This window comes from Myiozetetes cayanensis, unplaced genomic scaffold, assembly GCF_022539395.1.
Source record: "Myiozetetes cayanensis isolate MyiCay16 unplaced genomic scaffold, myiCay2020 scf28, whole genome shotgun sequence".
Lineage (NCBI taxonomy): Eukaryota > Metazoa > Chordata > Aves > Passeriformes > Tyrannidae > Myiozetetes > Myiozetetes cayanensis.
In genome coordinates, this window is record NW_026087499.1 from 5,780,751 (window position 1) to 5,793,288 (window position 12,538).

The window sequence follows — 12,538 nt, forward strand, 5'->3', positions numbered from 1 at the left end:
GGAGGAACCTGAAGCTGAGGAGCTTCTCCAGCTGCAAGGCCACTGAACCTGTGTCTCAATCACGAGGTGTTACCACATCCCATTTCCGTGGTGGGACATGTCTGGGGGTGTGTGGGTCCTGTCCTGGAATAGCCTGTCTAAGTCATGGGATGTTGCCACATCCCAGTGGGACAGGTCTGTGCAGCCCCTGTCCTGGGACAGCCCGTACAAGTGTGGGATCAGCTCCCAGAGCAGACACCAGAGAGACCCCTGGCTGTGCTCTCCCCTCATTCCAGTCCCATCCAAGCTGCAGGGCATCTGGAGCGTGGTCACATCTCCCTTCCAGGGCTTGACTCCAGAGAGAGATAAATGTTTGTCTTGAAAATCACAGATGTCCAATGGAATCTGTGTTGACAGGGAAGCAGCAAGCTCCAGCAAGAGCTGGCAGGCTCCAGGAATGTTACCTGTGTTTTATCTTAACACCAGCATGAGAAACTATTCCCAGGAGTGTGTAAAGATGTGTCCTGAAGCAGTGGGACAGGAGGGAGGCAGTGCCTTGTCCACGGAGCAAGGGCAGGGCTGAGGTGATACAGAGGGTTTCAGACTGGTGGGTAATGGGGCTTGGCTTCACCAGGAATGGATGGAAGGATTGGTCTCAGGATCTGTTAGGATCCCAGAGTGGTTTGGGTTGGAAGGGGCCTTTCAGCTCATCCCATTCCACCCCCTGCCATGGGCAGGGACACCTTCCACTAGACCAGGTTACTCCAAGCTGGCCTTGAACACTTCCAGTGATGGAAGTTCTCTGCCCTCCTTCAATTTTAGCAAGTTCTGGACAAAACCAGAGCTCGGCAACACTCTGCTGAAGCTCATCCACATCAGGATTCCTTCAGGAGTGGGCAAATCCAGGCAGGTGAAGGGAAACAGTGCAGCAGTGCGGTGGCTTTACCCACACCCAGCCCCTTGGCACACAGACACTGAACATCCTGGGACTGCAGTGCTCAGAGTCCAGAAAACCAGCAGTGAAGAGGCAGATGGTGGATCAGAAAAATGGCTTTTGTGGGTGTATTTGAGAGGAGTAGCTCCTTGGTAATTCCTTGCAGGGCTGTGCAGGAACACTCTGGAGCCACGCTGGTCCAAGCACCGTGGTCCTGGTGCTGCAATCCCGGCTGGCACAGTTCCTGTTGCTGCCCAGGATGCCAAGGGGAGCCAGCCTGGGGAGAAGTGAGAGGCATTGATTTGTGTGCTGCTCCTCTGAGCTGTGCCTCAGAGCTGTCAAATGAGTTGTTCTTCCATGAAATATTGAAAGGGTTGGACTTGGTAAAAGCCCGTCTGAGTGCAAACCTCTCTGCATCCCTTCGGATCCAGACCTGGCACACGAGTGATGGGGAGGCTTTCATGCTCCTGCTCTCCAGTCCTCTCCCACCCCTGAGGCTTCCCCTCTGCCCTGGAGCTGCTGGAGTGGTGAGTCTGCACTGGCAGACGTGCCAGGGCTAACGCTCGGCTGGAGTTCACACTCTCCAGGGTGGGGTTGGCGCTGGGTGAGGTCTGGAAAGGCCTCGGACTGATGTGGATGTGTGGGCAGTGCTGTGGGCAGGCTGGGCACAGAGTGGGCAAGGTGCTCTCAATTCAGAGTTGAGGAGGCAGCACAGGCACCCATGTGTGTGTGTGTCAGCCCTCCAGCAAGGGTGGGTGGCTGATCCTGCAGTGCTGTGGCATCTCTGACTGTCAATACCTAGAACCAGAAAATCACAGGTTATCCTGAGCTGGGAGAAACCCCCAAGAATCATCCACTCCAACTCCTGACCCTGCACAGGGCACCCCAACAATGCCACCTCTGTCCCTGAAAAGTGTTGTCCAAACTTGTCCTCAGGGCTGTGCCCACTGCCCTGGGGAGCCTGTTCAGTGCCTGACCACCCTCTGGGGGAAGAACCTTTTCCTGCTATCCAACCCAACCCTCCTCTGACACACCTTCAGCCCCGATGAGCTCTGCAAGCCTCCTGATCCAGCTGGATTACAGGCAGCCCAGGGCTGGCTCACCTGCCCCCTCCTTCCCCGACTCCACAGCCAGATCAGAGCTGGTCGGAGTTTCCCAGGGAGGTGGCAGCTCCACGCCGTGGTCCCTGCCCCACGGGCCTGTCAGCACAGCTCCCCACGACAGCTTTCCCAAGGCGTGGCACCAGCGCTTGTTCCCACCTGGCCCCGTTTCAAAGCCACGGGAAGGGCCCTTTGTGCCCATGGGACAAGTGGCGTCTGGGGGGGTGTGGGGGGGGGTGCCGTTTGCAGGGGCCGGGCCGGGCGGGCGGCTCTGCATTGTCAGCGTGTCAGGTCAGGTTTGCGTTGCCTGCTCAGGCTGCTGGATGTGCTGGATGCGCTGGATGCGCTGGATGCGCTGGATGCACCTCCCGCCATCGGCGTGTGCGGCTCGCGGACCCAACCGCACCCGGCGGGAGGAGCTTCCCGCGCCCCGCCGGAGACTTGGGAAGCTCCTCCCGAGCCTTGGAAAGCTTCCCCGTGCAAATGGCAAAGTGCAAAGCCCCCGATTTCCCCGTGGCGAGCAGGAAGGGTTGCACGTTACTGGGTTTGTGGGGCTTTTCCCAGCTGGAACAATGCTGTGCTTGCTCCAACCTTGGACTTGTTTTTCCTTGGAATTACGCTTTTTCCTGCTGGAGGCACTGTCCCATGTGTTTTCTAATTACAAATCCAAAGGAATACTTTTTTTCCCCTCCCCTAACTGCTCTCTACAAACAGCAAAATCCAGGATGTCCTGACCATTGAACTGGGAGTGAATTCCATAGCTCCAAACAGCAATAACCCACCCTTGCTGGTGTCTGACTGAGGTCCCTCTCCTGTTCTCTTTTCCAGCTCCCTCTGCTGTGTCCATCATGCACCAGGTGAGCCGCACCGTTGACAGCATCACCCTCTCCTGGTCCCAGCCTGACCAGCCCAACGGAGTCATCCTGGACTACGAGCTGCAGTATTACGAGAAGGTACTCCAGGGATCACCCACGGCTTTTGGGGAGAGGAGGGGGGTGCAGAGCTCTGCCTAAGGGTGTAACACCAGCTACAGCAGTTGGCTGATCAGCAGGTTACTTCTCTGGCTGCACTTGGCCACGTGGGTGGCCATCAGCCCTCCAGAGTCCAGTCCCAGTGACCCAAGTGTGGAAAATCTGCTGGTCATTCAGGAGGAACTTTTCTCCCTTCACCTCCACAGCACTTGGGGCAGGTGGACCCACTGCAGGGAGAGCTGGGTAGCCAAGGGTCTGATTTTTCTCTTCCCTGTACTGGAAGAGTGGGTGCTGGTGGCAATATCCAGTCCAGGGCCAGAGCACACTTTTTTGGGTGTCCCATCTCGGAGGTTTTATGGAATGCTGTCCATGGGTACATTTGCACCCAAGGTGAACTTGGCATCTGTTTAGCATCCTGAACCTGGGTGTTGTACCAGGGACAACCTGTCCATGCTCCCATGGAGGGCCCACACTGCACAATGGGGTTGGTGTGAAGGGGTCCTGCAGCTCTGGCTCTTTCATCCCAGGGGGAACGTGCCCCTTCCAGCATCTCCCTACTCAGGAGAGCAGAGGGATTTCAGTCTGGACAATGCCAGGGTGTCCATCTCATGGGGCTGGAGTTGTGTGGCTGCTTAGAGACCTGAAGACCACGTAAGTGTTGGTCCCAGGACCTGCCAGGCTCTGCTGGTGAACTCCATCCGTGCAACCCAGGGGAGCAGGAGATTTCTCCTTCCAGGAATCTGCCCCCTTACACAAGAGCTTATAAACTATACATTATAAATTGCAAACTAACTAATTAAAAAGCTTTATGATTAAATGGAACTGAAAATGTTTTTCCCAGCAGTTGCCGGAAGAAATGATTAATCCCCCCCACTGCCTGCCTGTGACCTATTTTCTCATCACCAAGAGCCAGAGGGAGAACAGGGAGGGGGGGGGGGCTCCTTTGTAAGCTGTTAAATAGGTCCTGACCTATATTGCATAAATCACAGCCATTTATTTGACCCTTGGAAATGATCCCAGAATATGTGGCAAGATGGATGAGTAGATAAGACAGATCTGGAAAGCAAAAGGGGTTCTTTCCCTGGGACCCTCAGTGTAGAGGCTGAAGATCTCAAGGAGTTCATTCTCCTCCTCTTACTTTCTCTTAATCTCTCACCCTCTGTCTTTCATCCCTCTCCCCTCAGTTTTCTGAGGGAGGCTGTAAATAAAGAGAATTTTTTGTCTAAAACATTGTGCTGCTGTTGGTGGTCAGTCTTTGCAGGCAGCCACAAGGTGAGTGTTGTCAGAGCTTAGGACACTGTCCCTGATGATGGGGACAAGTGGCCCAAGCCACTCTCAGACAGCAGGGAGAGAGCACAGAGGACAACACAGGCAGCCCCACGTGCTGGGTGCTCTCAGTCCTGGTATTTCATAGAGCCATGGGATTATCCCAGCATGAGTTTGGGTTGGAGGAATCTTAAAGCTCATCTCATCCCACCCCCTGCCATGGGCAGGGACACCTTCCACTAGCCCAGGTTGCTCCAAGCCCTGTCCAACTTGAACTCCCAGGGCTGGGGCAGCCACAGTTTCTCTGGGCAAGCTGTGCCAGGGCCTGCCCACCCTCACAGGGAAGGATTCCTTCCCAATAGCCCACCTAAACCTGTCCTCTGGCAGTGGGAAGCCATTCCCCCTTGTCCTGTCACTCGAGACCCTCATCACAAGTCTCTCCCCAGCTCTCCTGGAGCCTCTTTAGGCCCTGGGAGGGGCTCTCAGGGCTCCCTGGAGTTTCCCTTCTCCATTTGACCACCCCCAGCTCTCCCAGCCTGGCTCCAGAACAGAGGGGCTGCAGCCCTGGGAGCATCTCCGTGGCCTCCTCTGGACTCTCTCCAGCAGCTCCACGTCCTTCCTGTGCTTGGTCCCCAAGAGGAGGGGGGACAGCTCAGCAGGGGGGTCTCACCTGAACAGAGCAGAGGGGCAGAATCATCTGAGCCTCACAGTACCTTTTTTTTTTCCCTATTTCTTTGGTTGGAGAACAGCAGGGCTGTGACTCCTCCCCAGCCAAGGGATGTGCGTGTGTTCATAAGGACACTCTGTCCTGCTCAGGCTGCTGGGCCAGAGGTAATCCCTGAACCTCAGGTTAATCCCTGAATGCCAGGTTAGCCCGGCCACTGCAGGGCTGAGTTTTGCAATCGAGAACCATTTACTGGATGCCTGGGAACACTCCCAAAATGCAGGGCTTTGGCTCTGCTCTGCTCTTCCCCTGCTTCCCATCAGCCCTGCAGTTGGATGGGGTGTGTGATACACCCCAGGTGTGTTCTCACTCCATTGCCAGTCTCTGCAGAGGTGATTTCCTTCCAAATATTTCACTGCAAACTGTCCCTCGTGCTTCTGAATGCTCAGCAAACATCTCTGGAGCTGGTTAAGTTGTTTCTGGTGGAATTTTTTTTTTCCCCCAGCTGAAAATTATGTTTTATTTTCATGAAAACAGCTCAAATGACGAATAGCATAACACACATTTTGTGTAAAAAGCACCTTGCCTCTCCATTTTGAACCGATTCTCTCCTATATAAAGACATAAATTAAATTAAAAAAAAATGGAAGAAGTTATTTTAGAGAAGAACCACTCACAATACCTGAAACAAAGGCATATTTTTGTTTCCCTCTCACAGATTATTTATAACATTGCTATTCTTAGGTGCTATTAAAGGTGCCTGTACAAAGGCAACATTATGAGTTGCTTTCACGTGGAGCTGGAGCGAACCGGTGCAGGTCGTTGTGCAAACCCTGCCTGACGTGGCTGCTCTCTGTGTTTTTTTAATGTGGGTTTTTTCCACTTCCAAGATGCACCTGCCAATATTTGTCTTACTAAGAGAAGTGTGTTGTTGCCTTCACGTAGAAAGGACGGAGCAGTTTTCTGGCCAGAAAGTTGCCAGACTCATCCTGGAGTGTGGGAACTGGAGACCCACTGTGGTGTCCAGCACTGCAAAGGGTAATTAGCTCTCTTCATTGTGCAAAAGGATTGGGCTTGATTATGCTCAATTTTGTAATTGTTTGAAGACATTCAGCCCAGTTTGGTCACCAGTGTAATAGTTTAGGAGGCAAAGGAGCCCTTTGATGTCTCCTGGGATGGTTGGGAGAGGTGACCTGTGCCAGGTGGAGCTGGGAAGCCCCATGAGAGTCCAGGCTCTGCAGACCCCATGGATCCACCTCCAGAGTGGCTGGAAGATCCTCTCCCCACACCTTAGCATTCCCCCATCCCATGGGGGCTGAAGTTCAGCTGTGTGTGATGGTCTGGTCCTGGCAGATAGGGCTGTTCGGGCACACAGGAGCTCTCTGCCAAATTAAGCCAGTTGACATTTTTCACTTGGCTTTTTTATTTATTTAATTATTTATTTTAAAAGGTGACATTTTAGAAGCAGTTTTTGCAAGTCCTTTTGGTGTTTCACAGCCTACTTGAAAGGCTTTCAAGGAGCTCTTTCTCTGTTGAGCAGACTTTGGTTTCAGCTTCAGTTTGACTCGTGGGAAAGGGAACCAGATGAGGACTCAAAAACCAACCTAAGAAGAAATAAGTGTGTTATTTTGAATTAGGAATTACAAACACAAACCAAAATCAGCAGGAAAAAAAAAAAAAAAACACAAACACCACAAACCTCTGCAATAAAACAGTTTGGACTTGGATTTTGAACCGTCTGGGTTGCCCTGGACCTGCTGGAGAAGCCCGGGGGGATGAAAGAAGTGTTTGAGGTGAATGTGTTTGAGGTTCTGGAGAGGTGATGCCAAGGAGAAAGAATAGGTTTGATAAGGGAGGGTGGAGAGGTGTAAATGCTTTTTCCTTGTGGTCTGGGATTAAAGGAGAGCCCAGTCATGAGCACCCTTTCCTCAGACAGGCACAAATCAATCTCCCAGGCTATCAACCAGCTTGTAGGCTGCCCCTTCGCATTCTATTTAAAGTCCTCCAGGAGCAGGGATGAGGTTCTCCAAAAGAGTTGGATAAAATGATTTTTAAACTACTGTGTTGTTAATGCCATCCAAGGGCCTGGGAGGATTCATCCAAGCCCTTGAGCTCTAAAACTGTGAACATTTCCTGACCTATTTCTCTCCTGGCCCACCTGGGAAAGGTCCAAGGGAGTGCTGAGGACTGATCAGACCAACAAGGCCATGGGTTTGCTGTGTGCTCATCTTCCCTTGATCTGTGTGTATTTGTCCTTGAGCTTTTCTTTGTCATTACTCTGATTCCCAAACACCCTGGTGAGGGTGGGGGTCCCTGGGCTTGCTGAGCCCTTTGCAGTGACTTGAAGTGAACAGATCTCGGGGGACTCGTCTGTAAAGTTGCCAGCTCAGATTCTGAGCTGCCAGCTCTGTTTTACCACTGATCCTGCCAAGGCAGCCTGACCTGCCAGATCCGGGGTGCTGCCAGGAAGGATGAGAACCTTCAACATCACCACAGACACTGGGGTTAAAAAACAGTGCCTGCACCTCCATTTCTCGGGGCTCATGCCCACAACTTGGCTTTCCTATGATCTCTGTGTTTTCCAGAGGCATTGTGCTCTTTGCAGGGATTACTGCTTTGCTCTGACTTTTGGGACTTCGTGCCTGCCAGGCCTCTGACCACCTTCAAGACTCTCTGAATGTGGTCCCATCCTCCTCTGCTGTCCAGTTTCTCCATGTCCCTGCCTGTTCTCTTGTACATTCCTGTCCACCAGTGCTTCTGGGTCCTCAGCTAAAGGCATAATTCCTCATGGATCCACCACTGACAGAAGTGCAATGCCATCTGTATCGTTATGATGCGACTGCTCCAGCCCTCAGCTGGAAGAACAGCAGACAGGGGGCAGGGCAAAAGTTTGGAAATAGTCTCATTATCACTTTTAAATGTGCTCTTGGGTTCCTCAGCACTGGTAACTTGGCCATGGCCCCTGGAGAAGCAGGCCCTGGGTGGTAGCACTCCAAATACTTCTCCCAAGGTCCAAAAACCCGGTGTTCAGGTGGGCTTTGCCACCAGCACAGGCAAAGGGAGGTGGTGAAGAGCAAATGGAGAGGGTGCTGAGGCTGGATCAGGCACAGGAGGAGGGGGTGAGGAAGGAGGACAGTGCTAAGAGAAGGTGTGCACACAAGAGGGAAGCAGTTCCCATCCCCATTGAGCTCGAGGCCTGGAGCAGCAAGTCAAGTTTTCCAGCTAAAAACCTCCTTTAGAGCCTTTCCTGAGAGGTGCTGGATAGCCCTGGGATATCCATACTCACATCCCTGCTTCTGTGTCTCACTGCCAGGAGGAAGAGCCTGTTTGTTCTCCCCAGGGTGGCCCCTCTGCCCACACCACCCTGGTCTCCTGCCCTTTCCTCCTCTCAGAAACACAGCACCCGACCCTGAACTGGTTTTTCTGATGGCAGATTCGTATTTTCTTGGCAGGATCTGAGCGAGCTGAACTCGACCACGGTGAAAAGCCCCACCAACACCGTGGCAGTGCAGAACCTCAAGGCTGGCACCATCTACGTGTTCCAGGTGCGGGCACGGACCGTGGCTGGGTACGGCCGCTACAGTGGGAAGATGTACTTCCAGACCATGACTGAAGGTGAGTCTGTCACCTCTGGGGAAAGGTGACACGGGGTCCAGGAAGCCACGGAGATGGCACTGGCAGCAATGCTGGTCCCCTTGTTTGTTCAAGACCTGGAGAGAGAGGTTTGGCCATGGTGGTCCATGCAGATAATCCCACAGCTGGTCTAATTTCTGCCCAGCTTTCCTGCCATGGGGATGCCCCTGCTCAGCTGGAGTTGGAGGAAGCAAACTTCATGTGTTCTACATGCACAGCTGGTGATGACAAATGCAGAGCCAGCTCTTAATTTTCTAAATTTGTGCTGCTAAATAAAACAGGCCAAGCCAGTTTTCCAGCCCCGAGGCCAAGGACAAGGCACAGCACGTATCCATGGGACTAAACCCTCCTCTCCAAAGGGATAGCTCCATCCAACCTGCCTACTGGGGCACATCCCAGGCCTGGGACAGCACCACCTGTCCCGGACCAAAGCAAGCAACACCCATGGAAACGTGGACCTTGCTCTGGCCTCGATGAACTCGTGGGTGATGACACATTAACCCACTCCCTCTCTTTGTGCACCAGCTGAATACCAGACCAGCGTCCAGGAGAAGCTGCCGCTCATCATCGGCTCCTCGGCGGCGGGTCTGGTGTTCCTCATCGCCGTGGTCGTCATCGGCATCGTGTGCAGCAGGTAGGCCACCTGAGCACGCCAGGGCCGGGCAGGGCGTGGTCCCTGGGGACATTTTGGCAGGGCCTGGGGATGGGAAGGGCCCATGCTGTGCTCAGGTCTCTCCTTCCTTTCCAGAAGAAGGGGCTTTGAGCGCGCGGACTCCGAGTACACCGACAAGCTGCAGCACTATACCAGTGGCCACAGTACGTACCGAGGGTCCCCGCCCGCCCTGGGGGGCCGCTCGCTCTTCGGTTTGTGTTCCTGTTCACTCATTCCTCCTTTGGGGAGGGGAGGGAGGGGCTCAGGGGCCTCCTGGTGTGTGCATGTGGGGCAGGAGCATCTCCCCTGATCCAGCTCCTGATCCCTGCCCTGCTCCCCAGCCCGTTGTGCTGGCAGGAGGCAACCCCTGGGCATGGCTCTGCAAAGCCCTGTGACCTCCAACACACCCCCCGTGACATCCAACACACCCCCTGTGACATCCAACACACCCCCTGAAGCCTCACCACGCTCTTCTGTGCTGCAGCTCCTGCTACCACACCGTGTCTTGCTCCTCCGACTCCTCAGCTTTGCCCGTCTGCTGGGCAGCAGTGAGACCCCTTCTTCCCTGGTCTGTCCCCCTCCTGCAGAGTGCTGTCCTTCTGCAGGAGCCCACACACCTTTGCTAGAGCCCATGCCAGTGCTCCCAGATTCCCAGTAGATAGGAGATATATCTATGGATAGGTATAGAATACAATACCTAACATGCCCTCTCTTGCAGCCTCCCTCTTCCAACACCCAAGTGCAAGGCACTCCCTCAGTGCAGCATTCCTGCTCCCAGCCTCACTGCACACCCTCTGCCTCACTGCATCCTCCTTCCCCCAGCCCTGGAAGCATCCAAGGCCAGGTTGGATGGGGCTCAGAGAAACCTGGAATAGTGAAAGATGTCCCTGCCTATGGCAGGGGTGGAACAAGATGAGGTCATTTAAGATCCCTTCCAACCCAAGTCGTTCCATTCTATGATTAATCCCTACCTGCATGTCCCTGGAATCCCTTTCTCCTCCCTCACCAGAGACATGTGGCTCTAATCTTGCTTTATTCCAGTGTCAGTTGTTATTTTCCTTGTGTTTTACTCATAGTTTCAGCATTTCTGCCCTTTTAATAATTTTTCCTGTACAAACCCAGACCTTGCTCAGAGCATGGAGAACACCAGTAGTGTTTCTGCTCAGGACTCACTGTTGTTTCTCATTTTCCTGGGAAACACCTCCTAAAAGGCAGAGCTCTGAGCTGCAGCCCTGTGGCCCAGCTGCCTGTTCTGGCTGCCTCGCTATCCCTTACCAGGAGAAATGACACTTTTCAGGAGAGATTATGAAAATGCAGCTCTCAGTTGTTTGTCAGTCCAGGCTGCCAACACACACTCACACGTTCTCCTGGTGCTGGTGTGGGACATGGCAGCTCCAGGCTGAGGTGGCATTAATGGCTGTGCCTGCACCACTTGGTGCCATGGGATGCACGTGAGCTGATAAAGGGCCTGAGGTGCCTTTTAACCACTTCCACACTCAACACACCTGTCCAGGGCTCAGTCCCTGCTCACTCCCCAGCAGCGATTGCTGTGGGGAGACTACAGCAAATTGCCAAAGCCTGGGTAGCCTGTGAGCACTGCAGAACCCCCTGAACCCAACCAGCATCCTGGAGTTGGGAGTCATGCTCTGGTGCCATGTTGGGCTTCTTGTTTCGTGAGCTGTGAGCTCTGCCCTCCATGTAATCCCCATTTTGGAGTGAGCTAGAGGCCAGAAAATGGGTATAGAAAGAGGAAACCCACAGGTAAGAGCTGTCCCACAGGTAGTGTGGGGTGTGGCAGCAGCAGTCCAGCCTCACCAGGTCCCATGGCCTTTGCCTTTCCCAGGACCCACTGTGTCCTCTGCTCTGCCCAGCAGGAGGAACTTGGTGCTTGCAATTTTCCCTGTGTCCTCCACAGCTTGTCTTGGCCATTTTGGGGCTCCCAAGAGGAAACTCAGCCTTGGGTTACCTGTCAGGAGAACAGACTGGAGTGTCCATCCTGCTTGCACTGCCCCCGTGGAGAAATCACTCTGCAGTTTGCACTCTGAGCTCACAACATATCCCCCCGACTACACCAACAGTGACTTGTGGACTGATAGTCATTAAATCCAGCTTTAATAGTCCTGTGAAACATGGCTCTGCATGTTCCTTCTCAAACTGTCTCTCTGTTTCTGCTTTGTGCCCTTGATTGTGCAACTCGCTGAGGCAGAAGGACCCTCACACAAACAGGTTTCTCTTTTCCTTGATGCCAACAGTCTGTTGTTGTGGTTGCATCCACCTTTCTGACTGTGTCCTCACCTCTGTGCAGTGACTCCAGGGATGAAGATCTATATCGATCCGTTCACCTACGAAGATCCCAATGAGGCTGTCAGGGAGTTTGCGAAAGAAATCGACATCTCTTGTGTCAAAATCGAGCAGGTGATCGGGGCAGGTAGGTGACCTGGGAATGGCTGGCTCCCCTCAGCACCACAGGCTCCTTCCTGCTCCCAGGATCAGGTGAGGGTTTAGCCTTACCTGTACTGGGAGGACTGGTGTCACTAAGGTCTTACTTAGCCCCAGCCTGGACTAGAAGGAGCAGCGGGGTCCAGTGCTCATGGAGAAACATGAACACCCAGTTCCCACGTGCAAATAATCCCATATCACAGTGATGAGTCCACCTGAAGGGGGGTCTTTGGGTGTGGAGGAGGGAGGAAGCAGAGATCAGATGGTGGGTGGCAGCTCAGGGATGTGCAGGGCAGACAGGGGAGCCTGTGGGAAGCTGACAAGCCCTACCTATCCATCCACAGGGGAGTTTGGAGAGGTGTGCAGTGGGCACCTCAAGCTTCCTGGCAAGAGGGAGATCTTTGTGGCCATCAAGACCCTCAAGTCTGGTTACACGGAGAAGCAGAGACGGGACTTCCTGAGCGAGGCCAGCATCATGGGCCAGTTTGACCACCCCAACGTCATCCACCTGGAGGGCGTGGTGACCAAGAGCTCTCCAGTCATGATCATCACTGAGTTCATGGAGAACGGCTCCCTGGACTCCTTCCTGCGGGTATGGGGTCCTGGGAGTGGGTAGCTCCAGAGGCTGTGCTGGGACAGAGGAGGACTAGGGGGGGAAGGTTCCCTTCCCAGTGCCCTTCCCTGCCCAGCACCCCCTGGAGCAGCTGCTGCATAGTCCAGAGGTCTGTGGTTTGGGAGCAGAGGTGGAGGTGGCACCACCTCCAGGAGGTCACCTGTCCATGTCTCATCCTAGGGAGAGGCTGTGCCCTCCTGCACGCCCACAGCTGCCTGTACACACTGGCACAGAGGGGCAGTCTGACAGAGCTTTAACACAGCAGGACTTCACCTCCAGCTGCTCTG

The 12,538-nt window shown here is 53.9% G+C and overlaps 1 protein-coding gene across 4 annotated transcripts in view; it reads left to right on the top strand.

Moving 5' to 3' along the window:
* The window catches only part of EPHB2 (EPH receptor B2), a 103,440-nt gene that overhangs the window by 81,271 nt on the left and 9,631 nt on the right, over positions 1 to 12,538 (top strand). The window contains exons 6-11 of one of the 4 annotated variants that reach the window (XM_050322171.1): positions 2,842 to 2,966; positions 8,367 to 8,529; positions 9,073 to 9,181; positions 9,296 to 9,411; positions 11,505 to 11,627; positions 11,983 to 12,230. In XM_050322171.1, the coding sequence (XP_050178128.1) occupies positions 2,842 to 2,966; positions 8,367 to 8,529; positions 9,073 to 9,181; positions 9,296 to 9,411; positions 11,505 to 11,627; positions 11,983 to 12,230 (884 nt within the window). The remainder of the gene's footprint in view (positions 1 to 2,841; positions 2,967 to 8,366; positions 8,530 to 9,072; positions 9,182 to 9,295; positions 9,412 to 11,504; positions 11,628 to 11,982; positions 12,231 to 12,538) is intronic. The other 3 variants (XM_050322173.1, XM_050322172.1, XM_050322174.1) reach the window with 3 other exon arrangements.